Here is a 16,911-nt window from a genome sequence, read left to right on the forward strand (position 1 = left end):
AGTGTTATCCTGACAGAGCCGGTGAACAGTGACACAGCTGACACCCATCACCCCCGTGGGAGACCTGAGCTAAGTTCCTGGCTGCGAGCTTCAGTCTGACCTCATTCCAGCGACGTGGAAAGTGAACGGGGAATCTCCATCATTCTCTCTTTCAAATAAAAAGTTTAAAAGAATTGGATCCCTTGTAAGTCATGTTAAACTCAAGGTCCCTGCCACTAGCTTCAGAAATTGTCAGGTGGGTCACGTAACTTTCTTAATTCTTTCCCATTTCTCTACTCCAATTACATTAGCTCGAGGCAAATTCCAAGCATTAAGCATTTCATTCATGAATTCTTTCCCTGTACATCTTCAGTGAAATACTTTTAAAAGTCAGCAGTTGTGCTTTGTTTCCAAGATCCATTGTGTGCTCATGTTTGTACAACTGGCTTACATGGATTTCTGAAGTCTCTTCAGCCAAAATTGGAATTCATAAGAACACAACACTGTCACTTAGCATGACATACATCTGCAGCAAGCCGCTGGTTCCACAACATACGGTGTCTCTCCCTGGCTGTTTTGTTCCTAAAGACACCAAGTTGTCTGTCTCATGGCATTTCCCGTAATCTGACTTGCGCTGTGTGCATTCGCAATGGGGCTTTTAGTCTATTCCCCAGCCTTTTTATTTCCTGTACATTGACAGCAGTATCTAAAAGCTTGGCTGCATTGAGAGTGGATGGATAGATCGCCCTATCACCTGATACAGCAACAGGTATTTCTGTGCCTTTTTTTTTTTTTTTTTTGGCCACACCACCTGATGAGAAGTACTGTGTTCAAGCCTTTTGGGCACTGCCCCTTTTCCCATGATGTTAGAAAAATGCTGACAAACTCAGAGCTCCACTAATTCAGTAAGAGTTGTAAAATGGTGATTTGCTAATGGTTTCATCCCTTCCTTTGTTAAAATACCTGGCTAAGGAAAAGTGGTCTTATCAACCTTTTTGGTTCCTCTAAGTAAGAGAGACCTCATTTAGGAAAATCAGAATACTCGATAATGTCCCTGTATTGATCATATTTGTAATGGGTTTGTACCTTTGTATTCTCCAAAAACAAACTGAGTTTCTTGGAAGTTCTTCACTTTTTAAGTTTTAAATTCCTTAAAGTCTTCTTCCATGGAAGATTGATTTACAAATCTAATTTAGAGTTTTGCGCTTAATTTTTTTTAGAAGATTTTTTTTTATTAATTCACTTGAAAAGCAAAGAGAAAGCACTTTTATCCACTGTTCATTCCCCAAATGGCCACAACAGTTAGGTTGGGCCAGGCTGGATTGAGAGCCGGGAACTCATTCCAGATCTCCCAATTGAGAGGTGGGGACTCTCCTTAAGCCATCCTCTAGCTACCTTCCAGGTACATCAGCAGGGAGCTGGAGCAGAAGCAGAGTGGTGGGAACTTGTAAAGCCAGCACTTTTATCTGGGTTGTGGATGTCCTAGGTGCCACAGTGCCTACCTCTCAATTTTTCCCAGAAAGACTAGGGCAATTAAATAGTAACTATCATTTCTGTAAACTGCATGAGGATCCTTTTAGGAATAGGGATTGTATTCTTCACAGGAAATAGAATTCTGAGCAGTATTTCAACACAAATTCATCAAAGCACTATCTGAATGACTTTCCCTGAATGAAGAGAAAGATTATGATTTCTTGTTACATAATAGTTCTGGGCCATCTAGGTCCACGAGCCTTTAAGCTGTCTGGCATGAATATGCTCTTGACATACACACACACACACACACACACACACACACACACACACACACGCACACCATCAGCATTCTCTATTCTTGCTTTTACTTCTAACAGAAAATGACTTTTCACTTGTAATTCCTCAGAGTTGCTCCCTAATCATCTCCATGCATCTGCCTGAGCTTTGAAAGCAACTTGGGACTGCCAGCGGCTGGTTGAGGATCCAGTCTGCTCCCTGCAGTGACCCTGGGAACTGCGCAGCCTCTACACCCAGCCTGTGCCATCAGTGACTTGGGCGCCCCCACCAGCACGTTTGCCGGTGCGTTGACAACATTTTGATCTGACTTCTGCTAAAATTAACCTCACTTGGAAGGCAGTCTCCTGTTTCATCAGGGTAATTACTGGCCCTCGAGTGACTTTCAAAAGCTACTGTTTACCATGATTCACACGGTAGAAAATACACAGTTTGATTCTGGCAACAGCTCAATCCTGAGACAGAAAAGAAAAAAACAAACAAACAAAAAAATCCAGTGGTATGGAAGACTATCTTTTTGATAAAGATACATACACATGCATATGCCTGCACTTAAAAACATCTCTCAGGTCTAAAAGTTAATAAAAGTCAATAAATGGCTACAGAGTTAACTACATGCAAAGGCACAGCCAGGAAATGCTTCTGACATAATCTCAGACTTTGAGAAGGCCTTGGTAGTTCTCCAAACGCCTTCTCTGTCCTTGGAAAAGACCAAAATGTCACTGGTGCTTTGCTCCTTTCACCTGAGGGTCAGATCTGGTTACAAAGCTCATTCTCCCAAGAAAGTTAGCACTGACACTTGTGCTTCCGCTGCATGAAAGGTGGCTAGGGGCCCCCACTCCCATCCCCTGCAACAAGTCAAGCTCAAGGCTCTTCTCAACTTGCCTGCCCGTAAAAACCTGAGGGCATTTTCATACAGGACAACAGTCAGGGCCCTCTACCTTAAGCTGATTGAAACAGAATGCCCTGGGCAGTGTTCATTTCTAAAGTTAAAATGTCCCACATGACTTCCAATGTGGAGCCAAGGTTATAAGGCAGAGGATGCAGAGAACAAATGAAGATGGTGAGGGGCAGGCATGATGTGTATGGCCCAGTCTGTGACAACCACAGGATGTAACCAGGAAAAGGGAATGCAAGCACAGACCTGACGAGAGAGAGTATACAACACACAGGCATCTCTGTCTTACTAAAGCCACATTGCACGCTGGCTCTATGTGACAGACAGGTCTGCATCCTGCTAGTCAGAAGGAGAGATGCAACCAAGGCTCAGCCAGCCAGAGCACTGCATCCTTCTGCAATAATGACTGTGGGCCAGAACCACGGAGAACCAGTTTCAGGACATTTTGCTATAGGCATTGGCAATGCAATTCTCTTGCCGCTGGGATGGCTCAGCTGCAGGCTGCAATAGCTAGTGGCTGTCTGAGCAGATTGAGAAGCTGCCTGAGGATGAAGTTCACGCCAGGGCTGACAGAGCCAGTCCTTGACAGCCTCAGGCCACTGGAACATGCTGAAATACCCACTGTGAACCTTCATAGCTACGGGAGCTGAGCTCTGTTACTGGAATCAGGTTTATATGGATTGTAAATTGTAACAAAAAGGGTTCTGAATAATGCTTGAGTGGAGAGGCCCAAATGAGTCATAGTTCTCTGGTTTTCAGGATCACATCTGTGGCTTCCTCAGTTACAAAGGAAGACTGGGCTGAGTAAGTAAGGATACAGGTGACTAGGACCTATAGAAAGAAACCAAGACTCTCAAAATGTCCTAAATTAGTGTTAGATTACTCAACTATGAACAAATACCACAAGGAAAACCTCAGCTATGCTCCTTACGGTTCAAAAATGCTAGTTCTTTTTTTCCTTTTGAGTTCATTTGACCTACATTAATGATACCAGTGGTCAATTATTATCAACACTCAGCCTCCTATGGTTAAATGAACTTCCCAAGAAAAACCATTTTCTGTTATGAACACTGTAAGAAATGAGGTTTCTGGGGCTGGTGTGATGGCCTAATGTGTTAAGCCACCATCTGCCATGCCACATCCCATATGAACACTGGTTTGAGACTCAGATGCTCCAATTCATTGCTTTAAGATTTATTTCATTTTTATTTGAAAAATAGAGTTACAGAGAAAAGAAAAGAGATCTTCCATCCACTGGTTCACTCCCCAAATGGTTGCCAACAGCTGGAGCTAGGAGTCAAGAGCTTCTTCCAGGTCTCCCATGTGGTATGGGAGCCCAAGGACTTGAATCATCCTCCGCTGCTTTTCCAGGCCATAAGCAGGGAGCTGGATTTGAAGTGGAGCCACTGGGACATGAACCAGTGCCTATATGAGATACCAACATTGTAGGCAGAGACTCAGCCTTTTAATCTATAGCACTGCCCCCTGCCTGCTTTACTTATAATCTAGATTCCCACTAATGTGCCTGGGAAAGCAGCAGAAGCTTGTCCAAGTATTTAGTTCTCACTGGACTGCAGTGGCAGGGGTCATGGTTGGAATTCTAGGCCTCTTGGTTTTGTCCTGACCATCCAGCCAACTGTGGTCATTTGTGGAATGAACCAGCAGATGAAAGATAGGTCCTTTCACTCTGCCTCTCAAAAAAGAAATATTCAAAAAGGAAAAGAAAAATTAAGTTTCTCTATATAGCATAATCTAGTATGGAACTTACAAATCAATATCCCTGAAATTCCCTCCCAAATAGACATCCAATGATCAAATTTTATAAGACAAAACAACATATATAACTTAAGTTTGGTTGCCTTTACTCTAAAATGTGATGTCTGATTCAAGTCTCCACAAATCCATGTGATGACAGCCTCCCATTGTTTCCTGTTTTTAAATAAGATTTTTATTTGAAATGCAGATTTACAAAGACACACACATACAACCTTCCCTTTCACTGCTTCACTCCTCAAAGGCCCACAACAGCTGGAGTCAAGGCATTTTAAAACCTGGAGCCAAGCGCTTCATCCAGATCTCACATGTGAGTACAAGGGCTCAAGGACTTGGACCATCCTTTGCTGCTTTCCCAGTCCATAAGCAGGGAGCTGGATAGAAGTGGAGCAGCTGGCTCTAGAACAAGTGCTTGCAGGTAGAGGATTTGCCTGATAAGCTACCATGCTGAAACATGTTCTTTTCAAATAAAGAAGTGTTTGTTGGAACTTAAAATCCACCAAATTAAGTCATGTACTCTAACTCAAGTTGATGGGGTATTTTTATCTCATGGATCTATGCTCAAAATGCCCCAACCTTGTTGTTTCTGTGAAGCAAATGGATGTGCAGTGTGGTTTTAGGGAAGGACTTGTGGTTGCGAAGTGGACGTATGGACTTCGGACATAACTACAGTGAGCCATAGGTACACAACTAACCACAGCATGTGGCCCTAATTGGTTCAACATGTAACAGCGTGGGGACTGCCTGCAAGCAGCTGGTTTGTCAGTTGCTTGGCTCCATCTTGCGATTTTGTTATTTGAATTTCCACTTGAGGACACTGCATGCATTGACAGATGGACTGCATTAACATCTCTGGAGTGCCTAAGACACTGCACACAAAAACCTACAGTAATGGGCTCAGTAACCCTGACATACCCAAATCTGTATGGAGCATCCGAGCCACAGGCCTGACTGCTCTGCTTCGTTTGCCTGTCCCTGGCCTGTAGGCCCCAATATGAAGCAAGCCATCGTATAGACGGAATCCTGAGCTCAGAGCAGCTCTCGTCTCTGGACCATGATATTTGCTAAGGTTAGTAGGAGTATTTCCTTTGAAGGAACCAGACACCTACAAATGTGTGCTTTAACTTAAAGGGACATACATCATGTTCTTCCAGGAATCCAACAGAAGGGCTGCTCTTTGGGCTTCAAGTAAGTACTGTAAACACACACACACACACACACACACACACACACCCCTTTCATTTTGGGGCCACTTTATCCAATGACATCATTCTCCATCTCCAACTACTGACTTTTTTCATCCTTGTGGTAGATGTATCCAAATCATGCAACTATTTTTTTGGATATTTTCTTGGAAATGACCATAGGATGCTGTGTTCTAATAGCTCACTCAAATTTATGATCTGGAACTTATCAGCTGAGAATAAAGCCAAAAATCCCACTCACATGCCCTAGTGCCAACAACAGTATAGCTAGCCTATAGCAGCACCAAAACCCCCTAAAGTCATCCAGATAAACAAGAAGATTCTTCACCCTAAGCATTTGAACAGCAACCTTCCATTGCCTCTTCACTGGAGAATCTTAGGTCACAGCCACCTTGTACTCTATTTTTCATCTCTGAGGTCACATGCCTATTGGGGGAAAGCTTGACAAATAGCGACACTTTGACTCCTGCCCCCTGCAACAGCACCTCTTTCATCTTCCTGGAAGAATATCCAATTCATTCCCAAGAGCGTGTTCCATGAACAACAGACTGGAAAGTACCCAATTTCCTCTCAGCAGGTGTACAGAATCCAAACCCACTGAAAACAAAGTCATCATTCTATCCTCCTCTGGGGTTTGGTCACCCAAGTCTATGTGCATCTTCATGTTGTGCCTTCTAAATAACAGGACAGAGGTAACTGTATGGCCTGATGGCTACGCCTACCAGCTAGGACACCTATATCCTACATTACAGAGGTTACATCAAGTCCTGGTTCAACTTCCAAGTCCAGCTTCCTGATCATGTGCATTGTGGGAGGCAGCAAGGGAGGACTCAAGGAGTCTGCTTCCTGACACTCACGTGAGTGACATGGGTTGAACTCCTGCCTCCTGGCTTAAGCCTAGAGCTGTTGCAGGGAGTTGTATCAAAGCTAATCAGAAAAAAACCAAGAGTTTAAAAATTACTTGGACCCCATCATCTAAAATAAAAAATTATAAACATACAAAACTACATACCAGAATCAATTTGGCCTAATCTATACATACATATACATCGAGGTAATGGGCTGATTTTGTGGCACAGCAAGTTAAACTGACCTGTGACACTGGCATCCCACTTAGGAGCCAATCAATTCCAGCTGCTTCACTTTCAATCCAACTCCCTGCTAATGAGCCTGGGTAAGCAGTGGAAGATGGCCGAAGGCCAAGTGTTGGGAACCCTGCCACATGTGAGAGAGACCTGGACGGAATTCCAGGCTCCTGGCTTTGGCACATCCCAGTGAGCCATTACAGCCATTTTTGAAGGTAGGCTAGAGAAGGGAAGATCTCTCTATACATTCTATGTCTCTGTCATTCGAGTAGAAACAGAAGTTTTTTTAAAAGCGGGGAAATGACATTTGCAGATTCAAGTTCCCAGTGTAGTACCTCAGCATCATTTCCTGCAAACCTCTTGATGATGAGGGTGTTGAGGTTCCTTGTCAAGGTCACAGGGCCCCCAAGGACAGGGCTCCTTCACATAAAGTGTGAAAGGCTGCACAGCAGATGTTAACATAATGACACAAAGAGATTGTTACTGTAGCAAATCCTAGTTATTCAAGGAAATAAGCCATAAGAAAATAATTCAATTATTTTTAAATAATTCTTATTCTTTCTCATTAGCAAAGTAATACCTATTTGTTATAAGGTATTTGGAATGAATGAAAGAGAAAAATCAATTGTACAAAGAGGCAGCACTATTAACACCTGTGTGTATACTTTTGTGTAGATAGGTGTGCATCGAGAGCTTATGTAGAATTTATATGTGTATACAATGTATAGCTTTTACTTGCAGATCATATAAGTAAAATTGATATTTCTTTTCACATGGCAGTTTTTAGTAATCAATAATTGTGCTATTATTGATTACTATCTCATCATAATCTATTTTTTCAAATTTGTTTTTGCTTCTGTGAATAAGGTCAGAAGGCAAGATTTAAAGTTAAAAATTACGGATAGGTGCATTACAGAAGCGGGCCACAAGGGGTCCCAAGAAGAATCTGTTGGTAACTTAAAGGTTAGAACCTCCACATGAAGGTACTAAGATGGGAAGAGGTAAATATTCTTGTAGAAAGGGTTGTGACCTTCCCCCCAAAATTGGCCATTCACCAATATTCCTGGGCACAGTCCTGTATATGGACATGGTAACTCTACCTGGTTCGTCCTATCTCCTCTAAGTCTCCTACCTCCTAGAAAAGAAACTGCTTTCCTGTAAGACTTGTGCCAATTGATCACCAAAATCTTCAAAACATCACAACTTGGAAAGAACAACTCAATCAAGACAGATCAGAAGAATTCTTGAAAGATAATAACCCTTTTTCCTCAAATATCCTTAATCAGCAGGGCTGTTTCATCCAAAAAAAAAATTTTTAAGTGCAAAATTTTTTTCTCAAATGATGGATGACTTCTTCATAGTCTATGAAGAGAGTATGCTGCCTCCAACATAAAAGGCTATGTTTAGGCTGCTCAGCTAAAATGTTCTCTACTTATAAAATATTTATAGAGCAATTTTCTTATATTTTGCCCTTTGGATAGGTTCATAACTATGAAAATAGTGTTTGCGTGGACACAGTGTTTTGCCATTTCAACCATTTCTCCAACTCTACAGCAAAATTTTTTCCCAATGGCCTCTTATCCAAATAATATTTTTCCATTCAATTTTTGTAAGTAATTCCAGCTATGTTTAGTGTTGGAAGCTCTTATTTTTTGCATTGAACTATCATTTTGTGTTGTCGTCTCGGGCATCTAGCTTGGGATCAGGAGCTTGAAAGCCACACCTCCCCCAGCTATGTGGTCCCTTCTGCCCACCCATCATCACCTGGAACCTGAGAGGGGGCGGTATTTTGTTGTTGCATAACCATTCCCCTTGCAAGTGCCCATAAAGTCCAGTGATACGATGGCTCTCTCGGTCGTGCACTTCTGTCACTCTGGCACTCCAATTCCTAGCCTTCCACAGTACCTGCTCTCTGGCTTTCCACAAACAGACTCCAAGGACAAGTAGCCGCTGATCATGGCCCCTGTATGTCTATAACCCTCTTTGTTCACTGATTTATGCGAGTCAGTCAAGATGCAAATGCTAAGATGCTTTGTATTTCTAATTTGTATACTTTAAAGAGTTCCAGGAGAGATGAGGCCTAGCAGTAATGAAATATGGACAAAGAAGCCAGGGGAAAAAATGAATGTTTGCAGCTTTGTGTGTTCAGGTTCTTTGCTGCATGTCTCATAGAATAATTTATATTGTTGAAGCTGGAACATAGGTCTTCAGTTTAATGGATGAGTTTCACAGTAATGACCATTTGTTCTTCTCAGAGTTTCAGTTCAGACTGGATTACCATGTGGACTTGTCATTCGCTAATTTCTAGTGGGCACTGCTATCACCAAGCTTGGTTAACAAAGACTCCTTAATATATTCTAGATTTGTCTGGCATGATCTTTCTCACACTTCACAGCATTTGGATGCTGAGATAACCATGTCAACCTTGGTATCTGTCTTTAACCTTCTCTTATATACAGCATTGCTAAAAGCTATTCATTTCACATTTTAGGTTTCACGTTCTTGTTCAATGAAAAAATTCATGAAGATTCAATCATGCAGAACTGCAATGAAATAAAACAATGACTCTTCCTGAAAAGCCAGAAATTCCAATGTCTAAATTGGGTTTTGGTAGAAAGACCAAGTTTCCCAAACATTTGGTATGGCCTCATCCCGGCCCCTACAGGCATTTGGTGAGTAAACCAACAGAGGCAAGCTCTCTATCCTTATCTTTCTGTTTTTCAAATAAATGAAACATTTCTTATGAAATATGAATCATACTTGGTGGCTTGCATAGGCTACAGAAAGCAGGCCAAACACTTTCAAGGTTGGACTTCACAGTCATAAGGCCGTGAGGGTGTGTAGCCCACGGTGACAGGCCTTTCTGCAGAAGAACCAAGTCACTCGGGTAAGTTTTGGAGAACAGAATCTCCTACTTCTTCCTGGTGGGACCTAGGTTAATCCTAGAGCCCAGGAAAACTTCTTGCTTCTGTCATTACCCTTCCTATTACCGAGACAAAACACATTAAATTCTGTCCTAGAGCCATTTGGCTAAACACATAGAAGTCTAAGGCCAAAAACACATCCATTGATTGTGGGATTGAAATTTACGCACTTTCCAGACATTTCTGGTCACCTTGAAGCCCTGGTACTTGCTTTAGGCTGGTTGGATGGGGACACCAAGCTCACTCCACAACATCAATAGGATCCCTGAGGCCATTAGAGCCAGCAGCTGGGACAGGGCTGCCTAACACCAGCCTGTGTCTGGTGGCTGGCCACTTGCAGGAAGATTGAACCAAGGCGCTCTCAGGAGACTGCTAAATCCTAGAGCCTTCCTCAGAAACCTCTCTGGCAGAGCCAGAGATTGCCACAAAGCAAAAGAGATTTTGGCAGCCAGAAATTTGGCATTCCCGCTGCCAGTGCTCCAGAAATCCAGTTTGCCTCAGGGCTGTCACCTCTGGCGATGCACTGAGATATCACCCCAATAATGAGATAATCCGTTAGAAACAGTGGGAACTTGGGACAGGTGACTAGCACTCTGCTGTCACTATCACAGCATGAGTTAATGGTCACCTTGAGGGTGATTCTGTTAGGAAAACCAGTTCTAAATTCTGGCTCTCTCAGGCACTCCCTATCTCACTATGTGGGCACTTGCACTGCCTCAAGTCCCATCCAGCAAGACCGTCAACAGATGTCATCCCTTGGCTTTGGACCAAAACCGTGAGCCAAAATATATCTCTTTATCCGTTACCCAGCCTGCATTATTGTGGTATTAGGAACAAAAAATAGACCAAGGCAGCCCTGTAAAATAATAAAACACTATACACAGGCTCCTAGAACCTCGCCAAGGCCAATGGTCCCTGAACCTGGTGGCAACACGGTAAACAGCAACTTGTGTATTCCTTGTCTTTGAAACCTTAGCTAACTTGCCTTTAGATGGCTTTTGCAGTCAGATAGGTTTTTAATCAAATTTTAGGTTGTGTTCTGTTATCTACATGTCTGAATATAATGTAACAAACTGGTACGTTTCCTGAGTATAGTTTTTCCTTGACATTTTATTTTGTTGGAAGGTATCAGTCACTGTTTTTTACTGCACTGCACCTTCCAACTGGAGGATCCCTTTTGTTTGGCTGATGTCAGCCAAAACCAGACAAGTGGTGATGGGAATTAAAGGTAGCTAACATGAGAACAGAAATTTCTCAGAGTAGTCTGACAACAGTTTTGCGTCAGTAGAAAAACTTCGTTCAGAATTCATAGGGACAGAAGTGGTGACAGGAAAATGAAGAAGAGACAAAGAAAACTCAGACAGTTGGGAGGAGGTAGAATAACTAGATAGAAAACCAAGGTAGGAATTGAAAGCAGATTGCCTGTTGGCACCTGGTACTTCCCCTCAGCCTGTGGGAGGTGTAGGTGGTCATTAGGACCTGGGGGAACTGCTCTGAAAATTGTTCCAACACTGCTACAAGTGTGTGGATGAGCACAGAACTTGCAATTGGGGATGGATGGACGATGGCCGGCTGACTAGAAAGATGGATAGGTGGATGATGGGTAGATGATGGATTGATGGATGGATGGCCAGGTAGATGATGGATGGATAGATATATGGATGTAGATGGGTGAATGGTTAATTGTATAGGTGGGGAGTGGATTGATTGAATATAGTAGCAACTTTATAGATACAAGATATGCCTCTTGAACAAAACAGTCTTCTCTAGAGGCATTTAAAAGTGCCATTTTAGTGCCCAGTGTGGTGGCCTAGTGGCTCAAGTCCTTGCCTTGCACACACTGGGATCCCATTTGGGCGCTAGTTCATATCCTGGCTGCTGCATTTCCCATCCAGCTTCTTGCTTGTGGCCTGGGAAAACAGTTGAGGATGGCCCACAGCCTTGGGATCCTGCAGGTTATACCCCTGAAGCCCAAACCACGGTGCTCTTAACCTGCCTGATACAAGGTTGGCATTTGTCACCTTGAACACCAGGAGTTCATAGAGTAAAGCACATTCAACACCATATGACTGGGCTATAACTTCACTAACTGCATCATTTCTGCATCTAAACTGCAGATTACAGAACCTGTAAATTCTAATTTCTTAACTTAGAACATTTTACATCTCAAACAATCCTCTCCTTTTAAGCCAAGTGACTGAATAAAACTTTCAAAGAAAAAGTTGACAATCTTCTTTGAATTCCACCCTGACCCACATCCACTGCTGTGTTATTTGTGAGCCTCTTCCCTCTGGCTGGACAGCTTGGTTCCTCACCTAGTGTCCCTGGTGGATGGCTGGACAGCTTGGTTCCTCACCTGGTAGTGTCCCTGGTGGATGGCTGGACAGCTTGGTTCCTCACCTAGTATCTCTGGAGAAAACCTGGGCCATGCTGAAGCATTTCACATTCTAATTTGACTGGTGGAAACTGCTCTCATAACCAACCTCAAAGAAGGAATCAGAAGAATGGTGTGAACTACTGGTTTCATAAGAGCTACTTCCCACTCAAGGAGCTAAAGAAGCAAAGACCCAGGGATTTTTATGATAAAGAGCATTGAGGAAATCTCCGGATGCACCGAAGTCCCCAGGGCCAAACACAGAACGTGAGTGTCAACCCCACTGACATCACAAATGCTTTGTGCAGTCACAATGCCACTGAGCAACTTTTAGGAAGATGCCCAAGGAAGACTTTTGCTAGAACACAACCAAGATTCCTTAGTGCTTCGACTTTCTGAGAAAGAGAAGAAAACAAACCAGAACCATCAAATCAACTGAAAATAGAGCTGGGAATTCAAAGTCATGAGCTCAGGTATTTATTCTCTGAAGTATACAAGGTCACGTTTTATATATTTGAAATACAGAGAGATAAATGAGATCAATGAGGGACTAAATGAGAGAAATCTTCCATCAACTGGGCACTTCCCTAAGGTGGCCAGGCTGATCCCAGAAACCAGGAATCCTCTTGGTCTCCCACTTGGGTAACAGGGGGAGTCATCTGTCACCTTCCTGGGAACATTAGCAGCCAGAGGCCATATGAGATGCCAATGTTACAAGTGGTGGTTTAACTTGCTATGTCACAGCACTAGTACCCCATCCCTGTATTCCTTATTCCAAACTTAATGAATCCCAGGAAAGACCCTCAGCCGACTTGGGCCCCACAGCCTGAGGATCATCCCCCATTATTCCAGAATGGCTAGACCTCATGCAGTTAGTGTCTTTCTTAAAACTGATTTATTCTGAAGGGCAGAGTTAGATTTCCCATCAGCTGGTTCACTCCCCCAAACGGCCACCGTGGCAAGTTCTGGGCAGGCAAAGGTCTAGAGCTTTATGAGGGTCTCCCAGACATGGGTGCACAGTTAGCAGGATGGGAAGTGGAGCGTTAAGGATAGCAGTAGGTCCCCATATGCAATGCTGGTGTGGCAGGTAGCAGCTTAATCAGTTACACCACAATGTCAGCCCTCTGAAGCTTCTGCTTCGATAAATGCTTGCAAGTTATGGTCATCAAACCAACTCTACACTTTTTGGGTCCAGGGGCGATAGAGTCAAAATCGGGGCTGGAAGAGGACAAAAGTAAAACAAATTGGAGATTTCCCTTGAGGTTCCACCATAGGTTCAAAAACTACTGTCCATACTTATAAAAAAAAAAAAAAGAGAGAGAGAGAGAAAGAAAAAGAAAAAGAAATCCACCATGTCACAAGTTCATTTGCCAGAGTTCCTAATCTGACTCAGCATTCTGGTTGCCTAGATACAGTTGTCAACAAAAGTGTCTCCCCGACTGCGGAGGAACAGCAGCTGCCTGATGAACCTGATGGCCCAGCTTCCGACTCAGCCGCTGACCAAGAACAGAAAGCAAGTACTTTAGAAGTTCATTCCCAAAGTGGAATCTTTACTCAGCTTCCTTAGAGCGGAGGGTGGCTTAGGGAATTTCACGGGGTCCTGGCAGAATGGTTTCTCCTTTCACTCTGGCCATATCCCTAGCTTGTTCTGCCATGATCAAGTGGCTGAGAATGCCACACACTAATAAGGAAAAAAAGGAAGGAAGAAAAGGATCTCAATTGGTCTACACATATTTGGGCTGACTTTTACTATGTCGACCTAAGGATTTTTAAAAATTTGATCATGATGCTCTAAAGATCAAAAGAAGCCCTGATAACCTCCGGGTGTAGACTTTATATAACAGGAAAAAGAATGGTTACGTAGAATAGTTTATTAGTACTTGCTGTACCTTTTTCATGAACAAACGTGGACCTTCAAAACAAGCAGTGTTTTTAGACAATGCTTTGCAATTCCCCAAACACCTGACTTGTGGATGCAGCCTCTTGTCATGAAAAGGGCAACAGAAAAAAAAATCAAGAGCGAATGCTGCTCCTGGGTTGCCTGTTGCAGGTACTGCTCGGTCGGTAGCCCTGGGAGGTTGGGTAATTTTGTCAGACTGTTTCCTCTCCTCTAAAATGAATTAATTAGACCTACCCTGCAGCCATTGCAAGGTGTAATTCACTTTGATAACGCGCTGAACAGGTAGGCAGAGCCCAGTCACTACATTCTTTGAAATCTGCCTGATCTGGAGCAAGTCCATTACCTTCCCAGAGCCTTTGCTTTGTCACCTATAAAAATCAGCATCTTCAACTAATCCTGGGTAAGGGAAGGTTTCAGTCACACAAAGTTACAATGTCATTCATAAAGTGAACTACAGGAATATGTCAGAAAGCTCCTGGAAAATGGAATTAAAAGCTTATTTTGGGGACAAAAAAAGAACTATTGAAATCCCAAGAGCAATCCTCAAAAGTTCATGAAATACATTCTATGAAAGAAATTACACATGGATTTTTAAAATTTTATACCCCAGACTTATCTTTTAATCCCATTTTTCACCTTAATGGAATTAGAAGAAATTGTACAATATTTTAAAAATGTTTATGGTCCACAGAACCATAAGGGATTATAATATTTGCAAGTATTATGAAATTAATGAAAACTGACAAACATCAAAAAAACAAACCCTACCAGTCAAACTTTTCGTGAAAATTTGTATTGATATTTACAACCTAGCTGTGGGTATGAGATATATCAGAACTTCTGTGTTAATTTGCAAAGATAAGAATGTAAATACTGTCTGTTACATAACAATGTATTAAAACAAGAAAATTATATTACAGTGTTAGCACCAATAGGTGGTAGAATTTCAAGGGAGGCGGTTTTTAATCTGGAATTTACATTTTTGTATTTTTACAATTTTCCCCTCCATCATTTTGCTTAACATTGGACACTTAGAAAGTGTGTGTCCTGGGTATGTTTTTAAAGGAATGCTACTTGTGGTCTTTCAAATAAGACATAAAAAATAATCAGGAGAAAAATAACAGATATATTTCCAAGAGTTGCACTCTAGGAGGAAGGACAAAAATCCATTGACTTAGCAACCTTGGACACGTTATTCATGGCACTGTTTCACAATGCACAAATACTTACAGAGGGGTAGTAGAAGCCAAACCACTGAGACCAACCAGTTGTTGAAGAACTACCAAAGATGGACTCCCACTGGTCAAGGGAGCAGTGAACATGCAGGAGGAACGAACTCACAGGAAGTAGGGGGAAACCCAGGGTCCACCATGCTTCCAGAAGGAAGGAGAATGGATGGGCACCAAGGCAGATCAGTCAAGTCCTCCAGCGAGTTAGGATGGCTGTCATCACGTGGACACTGGGGTACTGAGTAGAGCAGCAGGGCCTTTCTCTCCATGAAGGCTGGGCCTACCAGCATCAGACCCCATTCCACAATAAGAGACAACCCAGTACCTAAGAGTCAAGGACTCCATTCTGAGCAGCCATAATCCTTTTGGACTCAATCAGGTGCACTGGACACCCGGCCTTTGTTCACTCCCTTGATAATGGACTTGCCAAATCTGATTTTGGGTTGCTGTTACTGCTGTGTGTTCAAGCGGGAACTTTCTAAAGGTGTTTTTTGGCCATCAATTTAAAAGAGGTGGTTCATCAGGTATTTGCAATAGGATGGATTTCTGTGTATGTCTTCAGACATGTTGCCCATATGATACTTAGTAACATAAACCAAGAAAAAAAACACCCTAGGGATTTATTTGGTTTAATTTTCTGAACTAGATAAAATACCACTCTTACTCTTCTGGTTGAATTCAGTTCAGGGATAGGCTATGCAAATTAACTAAAATTAACATAAATCTGTAGCCCGATTCTTACACTTAAACTGAAAAACAAAACCTTGAAGAGCTTAAAGTATTTTCAGCATATGTAAAATAGCAAACACATTTGATATCCTCTTTCCTTATAGAAATGCTGCCAAGTTACCAATTTACATGTAGAAAGAACTTTCTAAGTAGTATAATTTTATCGGACTAAATATTATCAGTTAAGTATTCATAAAGCCCACTATACTTAATAGTAATAAATTATGTATAAAGCTAAACTTTGTGCTTTTATTTCTCATTGATTTCATTCAATAAGCTTCACATCCCTCTGTTACAAAATAAAATTACCAAGACTAGTTTTCTAGTTCTGGGCTTCATATTTGAATCTTAACTGACTTCCTTAAAAATCAGTATGTCATCAGTAACTCATTCTGCAAGAACGTCTTTGATAACTCAGTCAATAATCATTGGCTGTTTCATTTATGAATTATCTAGGAATAGAGGACTTTGACTTTTCCAAAATGTTTTTTTCTGACTGTAATTTCAAACCTATAAAATGCAGCTCTGTACTATCTCAGCAGAATGTTTTCATTTTATTCTTCAACTTGATGGCCGTACACATGAGGCATGAGCAAAATTAACTGGACAGATGCTGTATCATTTACGGCATCTACTTTATTCAAAATAAAAACATAAAAAGCATAAAATAGATGAGACAAGCCTGTCAAGTAGGAGATGATATATTTTAAATCAATGACCTTTGTTTTAGGTAAGATTATCTCCAACCAAAATGTCAACCAAGACCTCTACAGATCTAGTTGAATATGTTGACAAGTAAGTCTGAATTACAATTCAGTTTAACAAAAATTTTTGCATCTAGTTATTCAGGGATAAAAATGCCTAAGGAGACTTGAGTTCCTCCAAATTAGTTATCTGCTTCCAGAAGAGATTCTGCCATTTTGAGAAGATGATCCTCTCAATTCTGTTCCTTACAGAGCAAGATTTTGCTGTCCACAGGTTAATGGATTAAGTGTAAAGAATTACAGTTGTAATGCCTGAAGGTTGATAATGAGTTAAATTGGAT

At 41.9% G+C, this 16,911-nt stretch overlaps 1 protein-coding gene across 1 annotated transcript in view; it reads left to right on the top strand.

The window, feature by feature from the left end:
- The first annotated feature begins 16,600 nt into the window (after window positions 1-16,600).
- Window positions 16,601-16,911, top strand: part of FAM81B (family with sequence similarity 81 member B) — a 36,272-nt gene continuing 35,961 nt past the window's right edge. The window contains exon 1 of the mRNA XM_040986059.1: window positions 16,601-16,661. Coding sequence (XP_040841993.1) covers window positions 16,618-16,661 — 44 coding nt within the window. The 5' untranslated portion in view covers window positions 16,601-16,617. The remainder of the gene's footprint in view (window positions 16,662-16,911) is intronic.

Source organism: Ochotona curzoniae, unplaced genomic scaffold (assembly GCF_017591425.1).
Source record: "Ochotona curzoniae isolate NIBS_2020 unplaced genomic scaffold, NIBS_Ocur_1.0 contig_4501, whole genome shotgun sequence".
In the NCBI taxonomy this organism is placed as follows: Eukaryota; Metazoa; Chordata; class Mammalia; order Lagomorpha; family Ochotonidae; genus Ochotona; species Ochotona curzoniae.